This window comes from Bactrocera tryoni, unplaced genomic scaffold, assembly GCF_016617805.1.
Source record: "Bactrocera tryoni isolate S06 unplaced genomic scaffold, CSIRO_BtryS06_freeze2 scaffold_11, whole genome shotgun sequence".
NCBI classification, from domain to species: Eukaryota; Metazoa; Arthropoda; class Insecta; order Diptera; family Tephritidae; genus Bactrocera; species Bactrocera tryoni.
In genome coordinates this window covers 15,034,781-15,056,730 of record NW_024395824.1, presented here as the reverse complement: position 1 = coordinate 15,056,730, position 21,950 = coordinate 15,034,781, and the positions used below count along the sequence as shown (strand labels likewise).

The window sequence follows — 21,950 nt, the reverse complement described above, 5'->3', positions numbered from 1 at the left end:
CATTAATTCTCATTAGTCTGAGAAGCGATCAGCTTTAGAAATGCTTATCGGTTTTCGACACTTCAAACTAAAAAGTTAAAAACAAGTTTAGCCTATTGTTTTCCTTTCTTCTATCACATATAGCCACAAAGGCCCAGCAGTCAGTGCCCAATGGAGGTGATGTGATCCCTGTTCACGTAGATGGAAGCAAATGCCTTGAGCCTGCTTCCACAAATTGCTTAGCAACCTATAATCAAGTGTTCTGGAATTTCCGGTTCCATGTTGCAAAACCAGCAGTTTGCACAAGAGGCCATGTACTTGTTGGGCAGTTGTATCTTGAGCCTACAGTGCCCAGTATAGAGAGCGACAAGAAAATGAAAATTTACTCGAGGGAAGCTGATCATATCTTCAAATCTTGTTAGGTTGTTACCTGCCAATAGCAGATTGGTATGGCGCATTTCTCTTGCCAACGGCCAGTGCCATTCAATATCCACTATCTTCTATGTGAAACATAGTTCTGGCCCCATCATCCTAGAAACCGTAGCAGAGCGGGCGAGTTCGTCGGCCAGCACGTTGCATGCTATCCCTTTATGACCCGGCACCCTGATCAAGTGTACACGGCAGGCGGTTCAGCATTTTTACACAATTCTCCATTAATAGCGAATTTGATCTCATAGGTTTAAATTGCTTTTAGTGCCGCTTAGCTATCACTGAGTATAGCGTTGCGCTGGTTACGATAGTGGCGTTGGAGATTAATTTCTGCACACTGACTTATAGCACCTCTGCTTAAAAGATGCTCGGAAAACACGCCATTGGTATGAAAAGCTAGGTATGCGGTCCCGCAATGCCTGCATCAATGCCTTCAAATGTTTGTGGCATGTCTTCTCCTAAGTCTTTCAATTGTTGAGACGAAATTATCCTCACATAACCATCCACCTCTGTTGCCATGAGCAGGATGGTATACTTCGTTACTTGTTTGATCACTAGATAGAGCGGTGTGCGCTCCAGGAAGAATTCAAGTCTGCGGTTGGGCATATGCGTATTGCCCCTGAAGCGCGGACGCACGCTTTGCCGTTTCGATAGATTGCGTTACGTGCGATGCCCAAGCAACCGCTTCATAAGTGACAATAAGCCTTACGATTATCATATACAGCCACCTTATGATACTAGGCTTACAGCCCCAGGATTATTGTGCATTTCTCCTACATATTCGATTTGTACCACTAAATGATACTGAGTATGCGGTCCTGTCACCACGTACCAAGGTTGCGGCTATTCCGGAGGATGCAACGGACAGCCCAACCACGTTGTCTTTGTGCAACTGTGCCAGAAGCAAATTCAGCAAGAAAGTTTTTCTGATGTCCCCTTGTATTTCACGGAAAAAAACACGCCTATGTCTGCTAGCTACGCGGTTTGTTATTGTATTAAAAATTTTCCTTTGCTCCGCAAGTAACAGGGGCTCTGTTTCGACGACTTAAATTCTTAAAACACAGTATCAAAAAGAGTTTACAGCTATTTAATTCTTTTCGGGGTAGGCATAGTGAAATCGAGCAGTAAATTCCCAAAACTCGCAAAAATTTTAACCTCATAAGTTTCAGTACCTACTTCGTTAAGAATTTTCTCATCGATCGGATCATGGTATTGGAAAACAATGTCTTTTCAATGTCAAAGCGTGTTAGAGCGTATATAGATAAAATAAATGGATATAAATTCTACCCAGGGCATCATACCAGGCCAACACATTTCACGGGTATTACCACGGCATGGTCACTGCCCTTATTTATGTATTTATTTGATAATCTGCACGGAACTGTAAACCAGACTTATGTGAAAGTTAAAAAAATTTGCAAAGCAGCGGTGAATATGGAACCCCCCAGCTATTGTCCACGGACACACTTTCCGCGGTGCCTCTCAGATTAATATTAAGAGTACGTCTACCTTTTGGGGCTTTTTACGGAAAACTGATATAGTAGTGGCCTACAGCGTAGCGGTTTTCACGAACCATTATATGGAATAAGTCCATGGTGGTTACTTTTTTATTTGTATTAGTTAGAGGGATATTAAAGTAAAATCTCCCTCAAGTCGTCGAGCATTTTGTCTTATTTAGAAGCATGCTGATTACCAATTAGATGGACTTGTTCTCGGCGTAGAGAAATTTTTATATCAGGTGTTTGAGTGCACCGATGAGTGACCATAAGCTGAGCGCTTTCTCGGCGCTGAAAATTTCCCTCTTCAGGTGTCTCTGATGCACAGTGATAAGCTATGCGGGTAGCATTTTACTGTCCATCAGCTTGTGCAGACGTTTCTCTAGCTCTAACTTCTGCCTGACATGCTCCTTGCTCGCGTCTGCGCTGTAAAGCATTATAAGCAGATTCTTGCTATCTGGCAATATTCACGTCTGGAGATCTTTTAGAGCTCTGTGAAAGTTGTGATTTATGTTTGAGAGTCATAATTACGTACACAAAAATGTCAAAAATATCCTAGTCCTAAAAATATTTATGAAATATTAATCTATAAAATTAGCCATAGAAGTCGTAGCTAAAAGATTAAATGTACTAGTACTACATCGAATAACAAGAAAAGATGTATGCCTTAATATGAAAATCGAGTGTGTACGCAAGAAGCAAAATTTATGAATATTTCAAGCTAAATGACAACTTAAGGCAACTACAATTTTAAATTTCGGCCGAATGGGACAATTGGCGAAAATACAATTCGACAATTGAATTTATAAATAAAAATATATGTACTTGTATTGATATATTTTTTTTTTTACATATAAATATTTCAATTAAGAAATCTATATTTAAATATAATTTCGTTGTTTAATTTTTAGATATTTTAATTACAAATCAAGAAAAAAATATAAGTTATAAGACTGGGGTATTTACATACCTACTTAAACTAAGTACATTAAACAACAATTACGAACTAAAAAATACAGCTTGCTTATTGCCAGAATATTTCTTAGCATAATTCTATTAAACTAAAATATACAAACTATATTTACTTCAAACTACGAGTTCAACGTTGTTTGGATGTGCACCTCCTGCGGCCCCGACTTAACGACAGGCAACATGTCTTTTACTCTTCAATATTGTACGTAGGAATTGGGCGCCATTTCTCCATCGGAATAAAATATTTTCTTGCAGACGCAAATGCATTCATAACAACCTAAACGCGGAATCTTACGTAAAAAATAGCGGAATAACTGCGAATATTGGGAGTGGTAGAAAGAACTGCAACCAAATACACAGTACAATGGATCATAACTGGCTCAGCAATCAGTTTTATAAATATTATACCACGTGCATCCCAAAAGACTGATGTCATAACCTTGACAGCCGACTTTTTCGTCTTCCACGCTTGCGGACCGGTTCATCATGTGCAATCCGCTAGGCTGTCAGTCGATTGGACTCCAGTGTGAAATGAGGAGGACATGTTTCTGTTGTCACATACCGACGGACAAATTCGGTTTTATTACGATTAAGGACCACTCCAACACTTCTCAGAATCCCCAATTCGTTGTTTTTCTTGGATTATGAACTTTCGTGGCACCAACTTTGGTTACTTCGCCTCTTTCCAACTTAGCAAAACTCTTTTCAACGGTTGGTTTCTCTGGTGCAGAGCCCATATTGAACCCTATTTTTCAATGGTATTTTTCCCCCACGAAATGCTATTTGATCCATTTTATGTAAACTAACACAAGATGATTCACCCAAAATGCTATATCTCATTAACTAATAGTTGCTTAGTTACTAAATTTGTATACGTATCTTTTAAAGGTCGGAGCTGACTAGAAATCATATAGATGGTATTGGTAGTACCGTTCGGAATTGACGTTCGCCATCGAATACGTCCTTAGGAATGAGTAAGGCATTTAAGGTGTTCTCAGTAAATTTTGTGAAGCCGACCCATTAGCTTTGTTGAAGTTAACGAAGGTACGGTTGTCCACAGAAACAAAATCGGGAGGTTTCTCGATCGAGATAATTATGGGAAGGTGGTCTGATGCGAGAGTTAGAATAGGTCGCCAGGTTATGATATTTATCAGACCGCCCCTAGCAATGGTAATATCGGGCGAGCTATTACAGGTGCTCATAACTCTGGCGGGGGCTTCGCCGTTCATTGTACAGAATGTCGAACCGTCAATGTGTTCCCCCAGCTCCATCCCCATACGATCATTTGACGGGCAGGAATGCCAAAGTATCCCTGCGTTCGATGTCTTCATCGATTAGACGATTTTGCACCGTGTTGGGCAATATGAAGGCTAGGCCTCCACCATTATCTCGCTCACGATCCTTCATAAAACGTTGAAACCGGCACAACTCAAGATCTGAGCGGCTTTTTAGCTTGATTTCTTGGACTGCAGCTATCGATGCGCGTTCCCGATTCATGAGTGCAACTATCTCCTCGATCTTACTCTGGAGTTCGTTGCAGTTGAATTGTAGTATTCAGGTTTGACGCGGGTGTCCATGGCTAATCTTGGGAGTGAGGGAGAGGCGTGTGGATGGTGCTTGTTGCAGTTGAATTGTAGTATTCGGGTTTGTCGCGGGTGTCTATGGGTGATCCTGGGGCTGAGGGATTGGCGTGTGGGTGGTGTTTATTGCAGTTGTAAAACCCGCAGTGGCGGTTGTCGCACTGTGGTGTTGTTTGGCGACGCCACTGTTAAATGTTGCGGGGGCAAACTCCAGCAGTATGAGGAAATGTACGAACCACGCCGGGAAGTGAAACCAGCCAGTGCATGAATTGCACTTGACTAATGTGACGTTTCGACGTATAACGGTCTGACGAGCGGACCAGACTGAGCGATGAACCAGGAGTTGTTGAGTGGTTCTCGCATGAGGATTGGAGCTGGAGGAAGGTTTGGGGAAGGACAAGGCAGAATGAGAGTTATGTAGCTGTTTGAGGTCCTGTGGACCGTGGTGGTCCTCTGTTCGCCACTCGGGATGAGTGCCGGCGCAATGCTTGACCTGGGTGCAGATTACACTGCCGGAGAGGCTAATGTCGCAATAGTGCCTTGGCAACATAGGGCCACGTATCTCGTAGTCCACTCCCTATGTGTCTAAAGTCCTGAGCATGTCTTATGATGGCTCCATCCAAAGGTGAAGTTTGGATGAAGCCTATTGGCGCAAGTGCAGCAGAAAAATTTCACTGGGCCAGGATTGGCCTCAATGCCCACACGAGTCACGAAGATACGGAACAACCCGGCTGCAAGGCGTTGCTCTTGCGACGACAAATTTAAATTAGTACTCACCTATCCAAACGGGGTTAGATCGCCGAAAAAACAGCCAAACCGGCTGTAGTGGGAATTGCTGACCACTCTTCAAATACACCATGTGTGGAAAGTCGGAAGAGTGGGAATCCCGCCTCTTACGCTGATGATTGCACGATATTGCCGTCGGGCAATAGAATCGATGGCATGTGTTCAAAGGAAGACCGCTATCTCTAATCTTTCTCGCTTCTACTCTGCACGGAACCTAACATTCTTCCCCACCAAAACCCCAGGAGCCATATTCACGAACTGGACGAAGGAGTACAGACTTGAGCTTAATATTGCAGTCAACGCGGCGTCAAGATTTCGACTGTCAATAACCCTAAGATTTCAGGTGTAGCTTTCGATAGTCTATGCTCCTTCACTCCTCATCCGACCGCGATTATCGCCAAGGTACAGAGCCGCAACAAAATCCTCAAGTCGTTAGTCGGCAGCACATGGGGAAAAGACCAAGAAACGTTGTTGGCAACTTACAAGGCAATCGGCCGGCCGGTCTTCAACTACGTCGCACCAATATGGTCACCTGGATGCAGTGGAACGCAGATTAAGAAGCTTCAGACTTGTCAGAACACTGCACTCTGGATTACGACAGGATGCCTCTTGATGTCTCCCATTGAATATCTACATAGTGAGACGCTTATGCTCCCAGTTAAGGAGAGGACTACACGGCGTCCTTCCTGGGCATCGACTTCAGGACGAGTCGCCGCCGACTGGCTGAGGAAGCACGCTCCAAGGCTGGGAAGCTGGACGGGCCCTGTCCTCTGCGTGAAGAGGGTGGAAGATGTGCCAATCATGCACAGCATGACGATGTTCCTCCCTCGGAGCGGGGACAGGACCTACGAACACGCCTTGAACCTGGTGAGGAACCAAAACCGGGGACTAAGTATCTCGTCCTGGTGTGTTGCAGGCAGTAAGAAGGAGAAGCTAGGCGACATTGAGGGATGGAGGTTACACCTATACATCAACGACGAGTCGTACAAGTATGTCCGGGCCGCGAGCTTCCGCCTGTTCTACAGGTATAGCACGGTCGTCATGCGGCCCTACAAGCCTGCTGACACCGCGAGCAAGGAAGCCAAAACGCCTGCGACTCTAGAGGACAGGGGCGTCGATAACCAGGCAGTGCCGGAGTCCGCCCCGGAGGAAACTAGAATGGAGGTGGACGAGTTGTCGGAGCAGCCCTGCGGTAGCAAGTCCGGACAGGCAGGGCCAGAAACGACCACTGACTTCGTCCTGGCCTCAGCATACTTTCCGGGAGAGGCAGCAACGGCACCCCCGGAGGCGGTGGAAAGGCTGGTAGAGCACTGCAGACTGCACAATCTCCCCTCATCATCGGCTGCGATGCGAACGCTCACCACACAGAATGGGGCAGCACCGACTGCAACGTGAGAGGTGAGTCCCTGTTAGAATATGTTGTAGGCAGTAATTTAGCAATTGAGAATGTAGGGTGTGAACCCACATTCATAACTATGAACAGGAGGGAGGTGCTGGACCTCACCTTGAGCAATGAGCCTGCAAATGGTTTGGTCTCGCAATGGAGAGTCTCTACGGAGCCCTCCATGTCAGACCACAGGATTTTAAGGTTCACGCTAAAGGCAGAGGTCAGGAAACTCCCCCCCCCAGACACAACCCTCAGAAGGCGAACTGGGATGCCTTCAGGGATATACTAGGTGAGAAATTGGGCAGGGGGGAGCAGACTGATAACAGCGTGCCAGGCCCAGGCTTGGAGATTAGGCTATCTAAGCTAAACGATTCTGTCATTAACGCTTATCATGGCAGCTGCCCCCTACAAGTGACCACAGACAGGCGAAACAGCCCCTGGTAATCAAGGAAACTATCAGACCTCCGGAAGAGAGTACGCAGCCTATTCAACAAAGCGAAACGGGGGTCTGGGAGGAATACAGGAACTATCTCACTTTATACAATAAGGAGATCAGATCTGCAAAGCAGGCTAGCTTCAGGAGATTCTGCGAAAATGTCTCCTCCACACCAGAAGCGGCCCGGCTGCATAAAGCCCTGGCACAAACGACGCAGTAGTAGCAATCAAAAGAGGTGATGGGACATTCACGACCAGCGCAGAGGACAGAGCGACGGAGCTTCTGCGGGCGCACTTCCCGGAGACGGTTCGGGAAGACCAGTGTCTACATGTGATCGAACACAGGCCATCCCGCGACGATTGGAGGATAGCCAAGCAGTTGTAAACGGCGGACTCGATCAGGTGGGCAATGGCCTCGTTTGAGAGATTCAAGTCTCCGGGAGTGGATGGTATCTTTCCAGCGCCGTTTCAACAGGGGGAGCAGCATTTACTGCCTCACCTGATTCGGCTGCTGAGGGAGAGTCTCGCATTGGCATACATCCCTGAGGTATGGAGGACATCGAAGGTGATCTTCATACCCAAGGTTGGTAGGAAGGACTACTCATTGGAAAAATCCTTTAGGCCAATCAGTCTAACGTCCTTCCTACTAAAAACCATGGAGAAGATCGTGGACCATGAAATAAGGTCGACAGTGCTGAAGAGAGCACCCCTGCATGCGGCTCAGCACGCCTACAGAGTGGGTAGATCCACTAACACTGCTCTGTACCAGATAACCTCTGAAATAGAGAGTTCACTGGAGCATGGAGAGGTGATGCTTTGCGCGTTCTTGGACATCGAAGATGCCTTTGACAACACTCATAAAAGTGTAGCCAAGGCACTGGAGAAAAGGAATGTGGCAGCACCGGTGCGCAGATGGATTGAATCTGTATTGCGTACCAGAGTTGCTGAGACCACAGTAGGTGAAAAGAGGATTCGTCTTGGCACAACAAGAGGCTGCCCACAGGGAGGTGTGTTATCACCCTTGCTATGGAGTCTAGTTGTAGACGACCTGTTAGTACTGCTAACGAACAATGGGATCCGCTGCCAAGGGTATGCGGACGACATTGTAATTATAGCAAGAGGCATATACGAAGACACTCTCTGTGACCTAATACAAAGAGGTCTAAACCTGGCGAAGACGTGGTGTAAAGAGGTTGAATTAAACATCAATATCTCCAAGACGACCGTAGTCCCGTTTACGAGACGCAGGTCCTTACCCGGTCTCAGGAATCTTACACTTGGGGGCAGAGAGATAGGAATGACCGGCAGTGTCAAATACCTAGGTTTGATGCTAGATTCTACTTTGCGGTGGAATCAGCATGTAAACCTGACCCTGGTCAAGGCAACAAAAGCTTTAATGGTGTGCAACCGGCTGGCGGGCAAGTCCTGGGGCTGTAAGCCAAGGATCCTCAGATGGTTGTATACCATGATAGTGCGACCAATAATCACATACGGGGCGGTGGCCTGGGCCCCAATAGCGTTGCAGACTTCGGTTAAGACCAAGCTATCGAAGCTGCAGCGGCTAGCCTGTGTCTGCATGACGGGCGCAATGCGCACCTGTCCAACGGCAGCACTGGAGGTTCTGACGGAGCTTACTCCGCTTCATTTGGTTATCGGTCAGGCAGCTGAGCACACAATTCTGCAAATAACGGCAGAGGGTGGGGCAAAGGTAGGGTAATCTCGTCCCAGAGGATTGAAAAGATAAGTGGCGATGTACCATCAGCCCTCCTCCCGAGGGACAGCACTACCAAAACAGTTAACTTCAAGAGGAAGTTTAAAGTCACCCTCGGCAGCAAAGACGAGTGGAATGATTCCAATCTCGAACTGATGCTGAGGAATAGCACGCTAAGGTGGTACACCGACGGCTCGAAAATGTCGGAGGGAATCGGTGCGGGGATCGCGGGCCGACGCACTAAGCTCTCCATACCCATGGGAGAGTTCCCAAGCATTTTCCAGGCAAAAGTTTTTGCCATAAGTCGGTGTATAGAAATAAACCTCCATAGCAACTATCGCAATGAGAGAATTGCCATTCTCAGCGATAGTCAAGCGGCGCTAAAAGCGATCTCTTCTTACGAAATCAGATCGCTATTAGTGCAGGAGTGCAGGGAGAGGCTGAACAGCCTTGCAGAACGTAACAAGGTACACCTAATCTGGGTGCCTGGTCACAGAGGTATAGCCGGTAATGAACTGGCGGATGAGCTAGCCCGCTCAGCAGCCTCCACCAAGATGGTGGGACCAGAACCCTTTATTGGGGTAGGTCCACATACCATAAAGGAGCTACTTCGCAGGGAAGAAGGAGTGGGCAGAGAGGAGCATTGGCGGCAAAAGCGTGGTATGAGACATGCCAAGCTGCTAATGGGAGGATACAATCTAAGCAGATTCAAGGTTATAATAAACCTCCCCAGGAACAAACTCAGGCTACTGGTCGCATGGTATAAAGGCCACTGTAAGTTGAATAGGCACCTGTACAACATGGGCCTATCCTCTTGCATTAACTGCCGGTTCTGCGACTTGGAGCCTGAAACCCCGGAGCACCTGCTGATTGACTGCACAGCAGTCTGTAGACGCAGGACTCAGGCCCTCGGATCAATGTTTCCGGATAGGGATCGCATCGCCTCACTAGCACCCGGTAGAATATTGAACTTCATCGATGCGCTGGGGCTGGGTGAGTCTACGTGAGTTAGGAGAGGGCACAATAGACCAAAGGTCGCGGTGCATTCCTCATATTAATCAATCAATCAATAAGGAGCATAATGAACTTCTCTCCAAGCACATCCTGCTGTAATGTTTTCGCAGAAATCACCCTTGCAGCCACTTGCTTGGGACGGAACCGACTCCTAAGAACATCTAGAGGTCTTTCGTCAATTACATCGACGACATCGATCCTTCACCGACTCCCTTCCAGTGAATGGCGTTCTTGGAGTCAAATCACTACCCATTGCAGGCGAAGAGCTTGACTTGAAGTGAGAAACGAGAATGACTCTTGCGCAGCTTTTTTCTGGATATTGTAGCAGATTGAACTTCTGCTTGTCCAGAATAGACCCCGAAATATCTAACATATGTCTTGCGTACAATGAGTCTCCGCATGACAATGGCCACCTCTTTGCATGCCCCGCCCGCCAACCCCACTCATCTGACACCGTCTTCCCTTTGGTCCGAACCCCTCGAAACTGCACGTTTCTTGGGCCTCTCGTTAGATGACGTCGACGACAACTTGGATAATCCTTACCATCCTAACGGGATTGAATAACCGGTAAACAACACATAAGGTTTCTAAAAAAAATTAAAATCATTATGCATTTCTAGTATATGGGTATTGGAGGTGGTATCGATTCGATTTTGTATGTATATTTTTGCCAATTATACACATTATTAAAACGACACATAATAATAAAATGTTTCCAGAGATTCATTAATGTACCTCACATACTATTCCCAATCATAAGGACTAAAGTCACACGGAAGTTATATGTTTATTATATGGGCGCCACAACAAGTTTTCGCTCAATTTTATCCATTTTAGGCACAAAGGTACATTGTTATGAGTAAAACACACTGTCATCATCATCACTATCAGTTTCGTTGATATATGTAGCTCACATGTTGACCAATATATGCGGTACTAAGTCACCTGGAAGTTCAAAAAACGTTGTGTTATGTATATGGGATCTAAGGGAAATAGTGACACGATTCAATAAATTTTTGACACATAGACATACCATGGTCAGGAAAAGATTATTCCAGAATATCAATTATATATCTCTCAAACTGACCGACATTTGCGGTAAGAAGTCAAGTATAGGTACTTAAGTTCAAAGGTGGTTGTTCGATTTCGTCCATTTTCGCACTGTTACCCTGTTAACCTTATTATATATGAGTTATACAAGTAAGGGCTAAGCTCGAGTGCAACCGAACATTTTATACTTTTGAAAGTTGTAAGAATCAAAGCCAAGTAAATACTTTAAACTATAAATCGTCAACCAGAGGATCGGAATCCAAGCAATTATGTATTATATATATTTAACCTCCTCATCGGTGAAAGTGGTGCGCAGTCTTTTGGTATTTTGCGCAGCCGTCGGGTAACATCTTTTGGCTTTGTCTACCGAAGGGTGCAGTGTAAATTGTCGGCTAAAATAACTAACGCGCTTCTTCGGGTCCGAAAAGGTATGGCCAGTGAATTGAACCTAAACTCGGTCATCATGTCTTTTCGGATCAGACAAAGCCTTGACAGTAGACCAAAACTTACTCTCACCGGTGGAGAGGTTGCAGGACTTCAAGTCTATCCATTTCGTCCACTTATGTTGATTTTCCAATCACCGAATCTCCAAATTGAGATCCCTTATTCGGGGATCCCCGCGATCGGCATGGCGTAAGGTGTCGCTAATTTGCTAAAACAGCTGCTTCGACTAGGAATTTAGGACGGAGTTCCGCAATGTACATGTGTAAACGGATTATACTGATTGTTATTAAGGGGCTATACCAGTGTGACACTTTCAAAAAAAATTTTTTTTTTTTTGCTTTTTTCGGTAGCTTATACATATATTCAAAAATATCCTGTGAAATCGGCGAGGTCGTATTTTAAATAGTTTTTGAATGGCAGCGTTCTAAATAGCGACCGCTCAGAGGTGCAAACATATATCAAGTGAAAACTTTAAAGGCATTTTTCTCGAAACGACATTTTTCAAATTTGCTGACATTATAAAAACTCAACGAGAAATTAACCGATCGACTTCAAATTAAAACTGGATATAGTTGAATACATTTGCTATACAATAGACTACGATCTTTTTGATTGGCTGAAAATTGTCAATTTGGCATTAAAAAAACGACAATTTTTTTCGTAAAAAAACGATTTTTTTTTCAAAATGGCGCCATTTTCTTAATTTTGGATATTTTTCAAAGATCGTAGTCCATTGTATAGAAAATATATTTAAGTTTAATAAACATTTTGAATTTTTTTGTTTCAGCTACTCAATCGACCGGAATCATGCCAGCAGTTGAGGCACTTTTTTTTTTGGCACTTCCGCAGACAGCACATTACTCCGTTATTTTTCAATATTTTTGTAAAATTTTTTTTTTTTTTAATATAGCTAAAAATATACTTTATTACGTCCATAGAACGTCGAAACATTCAATCTAGTACTTTCTTTTAAAAAAAATCACGAAAATATAGCCCCTTAATGAACAACCGGTTTTTTTGGACAATCGAATCGATCAGAAAATCGCATTGGCAGATGCATTACCAGGCTAGCAGCTACTTTGTCAGATGATGGGCGAACGACGAACAGGCATTCATAAGAAACAAACCAGACGTACACATAACATAAACAAATAACGGAATATCTATAGTGAAAAAATAAAATGAAATAAAAATTCCAATTGTAATTTGCAATGAGTGCACGATATTATTGACAATAACGTAATAAAGATATGTTGCCAATCCCTATTTCAAAACGAGCGGGTTTAGGTCTAATAATATACATATATATATAGTTAGAAGTTTCACATAGTCTCATAGAGTTATAAGTTATAACGATCCGAAAACATAGCGTTCAGAGTTGTATTTGCGTTAACTTACTTTATAGTATGCAATCCAACAACAAATTTTTTAAACCAGTATAAAAATTTATGATTTTACGATGCATTATGACACATTGTGAGTACCCCAAGTATATAAATACTTTAACAAAGAAAAAATCCATACATATCGCCGATTTACGCGATCCCTTCTCTGAAGTCAGTCTCACAAAACTAAATTTTCTCCTTGTTCTCTGTGACGGCGAATCTAAGGATATGATTGTGTAAGATAAATAATATATTATATTGCTTCAGAATCGTTTTCAGAAATCTGATTTCGTAGAACCCATTTTTAGCGTTCAAAATAAATATTCTTATAAACAATACGAAAGACCGTTATACTTACAGCGTTACAAGCGTTAATATCTGTGATTTGCGCTGATTCCAAAAACTCTAATACTTTTCCCAAATCACCACTCCGCGCAGCCCGAAGAAATGAGATAATAGCTTCACTCTGTAAAAAAGCAATAGATTAATAGACGTGTTAATAATTTTCCACATGATAGCCAATCATATTGGAAAAATATCAGGGTAGCGAACTTTTAAATTCAAAAATATCCTGATGTTGGGTTTAAAAATTAAATTTTCATTTTTAATTCAAACCCAAAACCATGCATAGTCGAGCTGACAGGCGAAAGCCATTTAGATATCAAAAATTAAATACAATGCGTTGAATTTTGCCAAGCAAAAAATATTGAGAATGATGCTTCGGCTAGTTTATATATTAAGGTTATTTATTAGAAATTTTCAGTAACATTATATTTTTCTTGGTATTATTCACGGACGGTTCAAAAATTAATCTGATTGGTTCGAAAAAAAAAACAAAAATTTTACATTACATTCCTTCACATCATTCGTCTGATTTGCATATGAAAATAGTACCGTAATAGAACCGACACAAAATATTGTAAAAAAAACTGGTAGAAAGCATGCAACTACGCTGCCTTCAAGCCGTCATGGATGTTAATGAAAAACGTACCCGTTACAATTTTTGTTTTTTTTTGATAAGGCCTCTTCTCTCCCGGGCCGAGTTTTACACAGAATTTAATGGCGTACCTCTGCTCTAACAAACGCTGCAGTTTTGGCTTGCACCACTCACAGAAACACGTCGTGCGAAAATGTTTGCCCTGATTCCCCCAAGTGTTTAGAGACAACTGACCAGTCGCTCGCTCGTTAGCTAGGAACGCCCGCTACCGAATCCAATCGGTGCGGGTACAGTCGCGACGGAAAAAAACAATCCTATTACTTTCCGGACGAACCCTGTATGAGTTCTATTAAAGGGGAATCAGGTAGAAAGGCTATTAAATAATGAAGATAACGGTTTATTTTCAATAAGAACGCTACAAGAGTTTTTCTTAAATAAAACAAAAATGGTTTGGAATATAATGAAATTATTTAATCATGTGAAAGTACGTTCGATGCCATTATGTATGGCCACCAGGCACACTTGCAAAATCCAAACGCTGAACACAATTTTCGGCGGTTTTCTAGCATAAATCGGCAGATACTAAACAATTTCTTTTCGATATTCGTACGAAGTTCATCAATCGTCACTGGCTTGTTGGCATAGACCATAGACTTTACGTAGTTACGCAGGAAATAGTCTTACGGCGTTAAATCGCACTGGGTCATTTCGTTCATCAAACTTGGTTTTCAATAATTCGATTGTGACATTCGCTTTGTGGCTTGTGGCGCTGTCCTGTTGTAACCACATATTGTCCTAGTCCATATCGTCTAATTCGGGCAAATAATATTCGGTTATCATTGCGCGGTAGCGGTTCACGATCATCACGGAAGTAGTACGTCCCAACGACGCGACCGCGTCACTACACCAAACCGTAATTTTTTCGGAATGAAATGGTACTTTCACGGAAATAAAGAATTTCATTGATATCCCAAACCTTTTTTGTTTTACTAAAAAAAAATTTTTTGTAGCGCTCTTATTGAAAAACCCGCTCTTATAGTTGAGCCCACTGAGTCCGAATTTCTGTAGTAAGTTTTAATAATTTTGACTCTTTTCATGATGAAATGGCAAACCTTACTCTACAAAAATGTCTAAAGCACGGAAAATATATGGCGTCGTTTGCTGTCCCTATCGGTCTATTTTGGTACCGCCCCTATTGAAAAACCCGTTATACCAAAAATGCATGATATAGATTCGATCAGAGTTAAAACACATTTGCCAATTTTGAAAAATATAGTATACTTCATTACTAAAAAGTTAAGAGACTGGGCTTATTCCTTTAAATAATTAATTGAAAGATGTCGTTCACAAAAAAGCTTTTAATCATTATATAGAAAGTCATTTTAAAAATAAAAGGAATTTTAAAATATCAGAAGTTTGAATTATGCATAAAAGATACAATTTACACAATTTTTTCAACAGACTGAAGGAGATCTTCTTGATATCTTTTTTTTTTACTGACGTAGACACCGCTTACGTGGTTATAGTTAGCAACAGGTAGCCAGTCATTTATTCTTTCCCCTATTTGGCGACAATTCCAGATATCAGGGTACCAGATCCTACTCCACCTGATCTCTCAAACGAAGTGGAGGTCCTCCTCTGCTTCCACTGGCGGGAGCCCGATCGATAACTTTGCAAGCTTAAGTGTAAGTAAGAGAAACAGGCCGCCTACCTCGCAACGTTACGATCGACCACAACACGTGCGGGATGGGATAGATACCGAAAGTTGAAAAGGGAAGCGAGACGCATTTGTAGACAGAAAAAGAAAGAGGCTGAAATGCGTGAGTACGGAAAGCTTGATGAGCTGGCCGACAGGGGTAATGCTCGAAAATTCTACGAAAAAATGCGGCGGCTTACAGAAGGTTTCAAGACCGGAGCATACTCTTGTAGAACCTCCAAAAGTTGATCTAGTGACCGATGCCCAGAGCATACTTAAATTATGGAGGGAACACTTCTCCTGCCTGCTGAATGGTAGTGAACGCACAACGCCAGGAGAAGGCGAACCCGATTTCCCAATCGATGACGATGGAGCAGACGTTCCGGCCGAGCTATTCAAACACGGCGGTGAAGAACTGATAAGGAGCATGCATCAGCTTCTTTGTAACATATGGTCGGACGAAAGCATGCCCAACGATTGGAATTTAAGAGTGCTATGCCCAATCCATAAAAAAGGAGACCCCACAATCTTCGCCAACGACCGTGGGATTAACCTCCTCAACATCGCATATAAGGTTCTATCGAGAGTATTGTGTGAAAGATTAAAGCCCACCGTCAACAAACTGATTGGACATTATCAGTGTGGCTTCAGACCTGGCAAATCAACAACCGACCAGATATTCACCATGCGCCAAATCATGGAAAAGACCCGTGAAAGAAGAATCGACACACACCACCTCTTCGTCGATTTCAAAGCTGCTTTCGACAGCACGAAAAGGAGCTGCCTTTATGCCGCGATGTCTGAATTTGGTATCCCCGCAAAACTAATACGGCTGTGTAAACTGACGTTGAGTAACACCAAAAGCTCCGTCAGGATCGGGAAGGACCTCTCCGAGCCGTTCGATACCAAACGAGGTTTCAGACAAGGCGACTCCCTATCGTGCGATTTTTTCAACCTGCTTCTGGAGAAAATACTTCGAGCTGTAGAACTAAATAGAGAAGGTACCATCTTCTATAAGAGTGTACAGCTACTGGCGTATGCCGATGATATTGATATCATCGGCCTCAACACCCGCGCCGTTAGTTCTTTCTCCAGGCTGGACAAGGAAGCACAGAAAATGGGTCTGGCAGTGAACGAGGGCAAAACGAAATATCTCCAGTCATAAAACAAACAGTTGTCTCACTCGCGACTTGGCTCTCACGTCACTGTTGACAGTCATAACTTTGAAGTTGTAGATAATTTCGTCTATTTAGGAACCAGCATTAACACCACCGACAATGTCAGCCTGGAAATCCAACGCAGGATTGCTCTTGCAAGTAGCACCTACTTTGGACTGAGTAGGCAACTGAAAAGTAAAGTCCTCACTCGACGAACAAAAGCTAAACTCTATAAGTCGCTCATAATTCCCGTCCTGCTGTATGGTGCAGAGGCTTGGGCGATGACAACAACCGATGAGTCGACGTTACGAGTTTTCGAGAGAAAAATTCTGCGAAAGATTTATTAGTGCGCATTGGCCACGGCGAATATCGCATTCGATGGAACGATGAGCTGTACGAGATATACGACGACATCGACATAGTTCAGCGAATTAAAAAACAGCGGCTACGCTGGCTAGGTAATGTTATCCGGATGGATGAAAACACTCCAGCTCTGAAAGTATTCGACGCAGTACCCGCCGGTGGAAGCAGAGAAAGAGGAAGACCTCCACTCCGTTGGAAGGACCAAGTGGAGAAGGACCTGACTTCGCTTGGAATATCCAATTGGCGCCACGTAGCGAAAAGAAGAAACGACTGGCGCGCTGTTCTTAACTCGGCTATAATCGCGTAAGCGGTGTCTACGCCAATTAAGAAGAAGAAGAAGTGTTGTCTTCCAAACGAACACAATGACCTAGCCTCGTATATCTTGTACAGCTCATCGTTCCATCGAGTGCGGTATTCGCCGTTGCCAATGCGCAAAGGCCATAAATCTTATGCAAAAGCTTTCTCCTAAGGCTGACTCATAAGATGATGTCATTGCCCATGTCTGTCCACCATATAGTGCGCAAATGATGAGGGTAGATTTTGATCTTTTTTCGTCGAGAGAGACTTTACTTTTCGACTGTCTGGCAGGAGCGATTCTGATTGATTGTGGCCTCAAGATATATTAATTATCCACGACTTTAACGTTATATCTGTCAACAGTGACGTGTTGACTGTATGCTTGATGACAGGAGATATTTCGTGTTGTATGGGTCTATGCAGGATGGAGTCATGTGTAGAAGTTCACGCAAGTGAGGTCAGTTCTCTGATCGCCATTCACTTGGGAGTGTCCAGAAACGATTCTTTTACATATGGCTCAAGCAGCTCACGACTTCCGGTCTTAGACCAAGTATCCTCTGGGTAGCCTAAGAACATCCGTTTGAAGGCGAGCTAAAGTGAGAAGGCGAAACATCTTCTCCGCAGGGCTGTGCGTTGTGTTTGGGACCCGCCACGTACAAAAACCCCCCAATGAAAGGATTGTTGCTTTCTCGGATGAAAGACCCCCTTTTGATTACGACGATGGCAAACGAAATAAGGACTACGAATTAAGGGCATGCACCTGGAATGTCCGGTCCCTTAATTGGGAAGGTGCCGCTGCCCAGCTGGTTGATGTCCTCGTGAAAATAAAGGCTGACATCACCGCCGTCCAAGAAATGCGATGGACGGGACAAGGACAGAGACGAGTAGGTCCTTGTGACATTTACTACAGTGGCCATATAAAGCAGCGCAAGTTTGGTGTTGGATTCGTGGTGGAAGAGAGACTCCGTCGCCGAGCGCTATCATTACCTCCGGTGAATGAACGTCTAGCCGCAATCCGCATCAAAGCGAGGTTTGAGCTCACGCCCCGATGGAACACGCTTGGAGCGCGCCTATGAGAGCTGCCCCCGCCACGATGTCGAATTCGAGCTTGGCGACTTTAATTCTAGGGTTGGCAAAGAAGGTATCTTCGGCACAACGGTCGATAAATTCAGCCTCCAAGATGAAACATCCCTAAATGGGTTGAGGCTGATCGACTTCAAGCCAAATCGGTCATGTTGTGATAGACGGAAGACACGTCTCCAGTGTTCTAGACGTGCGTGTGCTCCGAGGTCCTAACATCGTCTCGGACCACTATCTTGTTGCAGCCAAGATTTGCACCCACCTCTGTGTGCTGCAAAAAACGCACGTCAACAAACACAAGGAAGGTTTGACGTCGAGAAGCTGCAATCACAACAGACAGCAGAACGATTTTCTACTCGGCTTGCACTCCTGCTCTCTGAGAGCACTCGTCAACAATTCGGTATAAGAGAACTGTGGGACGGCAGGATCGGCGGGGGCCGATGGATTGCCGGCCGAGCTATTCAAACACGGCGGCGAAGAAGTGATAAGGAGCATGCATCAGCTTCTTTGTAAAATATGGTCGGACGAAAGCATGCCCAACGATTGGAATTTAAGTGTGCTATGCCCAATCCATCAAAAAGGAGACTCCACAATCTGCGCCAACGACCGTGGGATAAGCCTCCTTAACATCGCGTATAAGGTTCCATCGAGCGTATTATGTGAAAGATTAAAGCCCACCGTCAACAAACTGATTGGGCCTTATCAGTGTGGCTTCAGACCTGGCAAATCAACAACCGACCAGATATTCACCATGCGCCAAATCTTGGAAAAGACCCGTGAAAGATGAATCGACACACACCACCTCCTCTTCGTCGATTTCAAAGCTGCTTTCGACAGCACGAAAAGGAGCTATTTTAATGCCGCGACGTCTAAATTTGGTATCCCCGCAAAACTAATACGGCTGTGTAAACTGACATTGATCCTCGTTAGGATCGGGAAGGACGTCTCCGGTCCGTTCGATAACAAACGAGGTTTCAGACAAGACAACTCCCTGTCGTGCGACTTCTTCAATCTGCAGCTGGTGAAAATTATTCGAGCTGCATAACTTAATCCAGCAGGTACAACCTTTTATAAGAGTGTACAGCTGCTGGCGTATGCCGATGATATTGATATCATACGGATAACTCTTGCCAACAAGTGCTACTTCGGACTGAGTAGGCAATTGAGAAGCAAAGTCCTCTCTCGACGAACAAAAACGACTGGCGCGCTGTTGTTAACTCGGCTATAATCGCGTAAGCGGTGTCTACGCCAATAAAGAAGAAGAAGATGGGTCTACGCTTTCTTATTCAGTCTGGAGAAAGCAGAACTAACGGGATGGTTGTTGAGGCCAATGTTACCATCTTCTCCGCACGCCACCTCCTACACTCTTTTAGAAGATTGTACCCTCTCTATTTAGCTCGTCAACTCGTATTATTTTTCACACCAATGGATTAGAGTCCCACGACAGGGGGTCCCCTTGTCGGAAACCTCACTAGGTATCCAACGGCTCGAAAAGGTTAATCCCTATTCTGAAAGAGCTTCGGTGTTGCTCTACGTCAACTTACACAGTTCTATTAGTTTCGCTAGGATATAACATGCAGACATAGCGGTATAAAGCAGTTCTTTTTCGTGCTGTCGATGGCTGCTTTAAAATCGATGAAAACGTGGTGTATGTCAATCTTCATTTCACGGGTATTTCGCAAGATTTGATGCGAGATGAAAATCTGGTCGATAGTATATTTTCAGGTCTAAATCCGCACTGATAAGGTCCAATCAGTTTGTTGACGGTGGCCTTCAGTCTTTCACCACTATGCTCGATAAGACCTTATATCCGATATTAAAGAAGCTCATCCCATAATAACTGGCACAAATTGTGGGTCGCTTTTTTTGTGAATTGGGCAGAGCACACTTAGGTTCCATTCATCAGGCACATCGTCATTTCTGAGGAGCCGTGTTTGAATAGCTCGACAGTTACTCCATCGGCCCCTGCCGCTATGTTGTTCTTCAGGCGGGTGATTGCTATTCGAACCTCATCATAGTCGGGCAATGCGACGCATAATCCATTACCATCGATTGAGGAATCTGGTACGCCATCTCCAGATGTTTTACTTTCACTGCCGTTCAGGAGGTTGGAGAAGCTCTTCGTACTCATGCATTTCGGCCTCTTTTTTTTCTGTCTGCAAATGCGTCTCGCTTCCCTCTTCAACTCTCGGTATCTATCCCATCCCGCACGTGTAGTGGTCGATCGTAACGTTGCGAGGTAGGCAGTCTGTTTTCTCTCCGCTGCGACACGGCACTCCTCGTCGTACTAGCTGTTCTTTTGCTCTTTCCGAAAACCAATGGTTTCGGTTGCAGCTGTACGTAAAGCGCTTGAAATGCCGTCTCACAGTTCCCTTATACCAACTTGCTGATGAGTACTCTCAGAGAGCAACAGTGCAAGGATATGTGATAGGAGCATTTCGACGTCGAACCTTTCTTGTTTTTATTGACGCGCGTTTTTTGCTGCACAGAGTTGGGTGCGTATCTTGACGGCAAAAATTTAGTGGTCCGAGTCGATGTTAGGACCCCGGAGCGTACGCACTTCTAAAACACTGGAGACGTGTCTTCCGTCGATCACAACATTACCGATGTGGTTGTTGATTTTTCGATCCAGAGACAACCAGGTAGCGTGGTGAATTTTCCTATGGTGGAATCTGATACAAGAGATGAGCATATTTCGGGCCCCGGCGAAGTCGATTAGCCTCGAAGCCTCCATTAAAGTCACCATACGCTATTTTGACATCATGGCCGGGGCAGCTCATATAGGTGCGCTCATAGAAGGCATCTTTGGTCGCATCGTCCTTCTCTTCTGTAGGCGCAAATCAGCGATATGTTGAAGAACTTCGCTTTGATGCGGATTGTGGCTAGAAGTTCATTCACCGGGGTGGATGACAACACTTGTCGACGGAGTCTCTCTTCCACCACGAATTCCTCATCGAATTTGCGCCCCTTTATCCATATCAATACTACCCAACTACCTATAATGATTTTCGTTATTCTTGCAAGTTTCATGCCGAATATGCCTTTCAATGAGTACTACTCTACATAGAATTCCTTCAAAACTTGTTCTCGAGTATACCTGAGCAATGTCAAAATAAATGCAATCCCGCCCTTTCTCTGCCTAATATAAATATACTCCATATTATGCTAACCGTCTTTCCACCTATATTTAAACTGTTCAGGTTGGCCTAATCATATCCCTTATATAATGAATTTCGATCCTCTGGTTGACGTTTCCCGCATTAACTCAACATGTTAAATTTAGCCTTTTCGGTGGAGTTAATACCACATATTACACGTCTCTTTTAAACATTGCTAAAATATAGGAAATCAACCAAGTTCTAGTTTATGGCCTTCAATATCGTAATTTGTTCATAGCGTAATGGATATTTAATTTAATTTCACCGGCTTTGATTTCTGCAATTTGCCAGAGTATCAGTTACCCCTGAACTTAAACTTAGTCTTTCCTCAATTATTTTAATTTAATTTTACTAGCACTTGTAGGAACAAAAATAGAGGATAGAGTATCTTTAGATTCTTGACCATGTAAAAAAATATAAAACAGGAGTACATACTATATTGTCATATAATGAGCAATTTTTCCAAAGAGAAGAGAAAACGCTATTAATATTGATATCACAACTATTAACCAACACAAGTGGTTTACCGTCAGCTGTGAAATTGGAAAACAGTTGCACAATACGAACAATTATTTCAAATATGTATTCTTAAAA

At 43.9% G+C, this 21,950-nt stretch overlaps 1 protein-coding gene across 1 annotated transcript in view; it reads right to left on the bottom strand.

Annotated features, from left to right (window-relative positions):
• LOC120779531 (ankyrin-3) overlaps window positions 1–21,950 on the bottom strand; it is a 107,176-nt gene that overhangs the window by 34,600 nt on the left and 50,626 nt on the right. Inside the window, exon 3 of the mRNA XM_040111877.1 lies at window positions 13,027–13,134. Coding sequence (XP_039967811.1) covers window positions 13,027–13,134 — 108 coding nt within the window. The remainder of the gene's footprint in view (window positions 1–13,026; window positions 13,135–21,950) is intronic.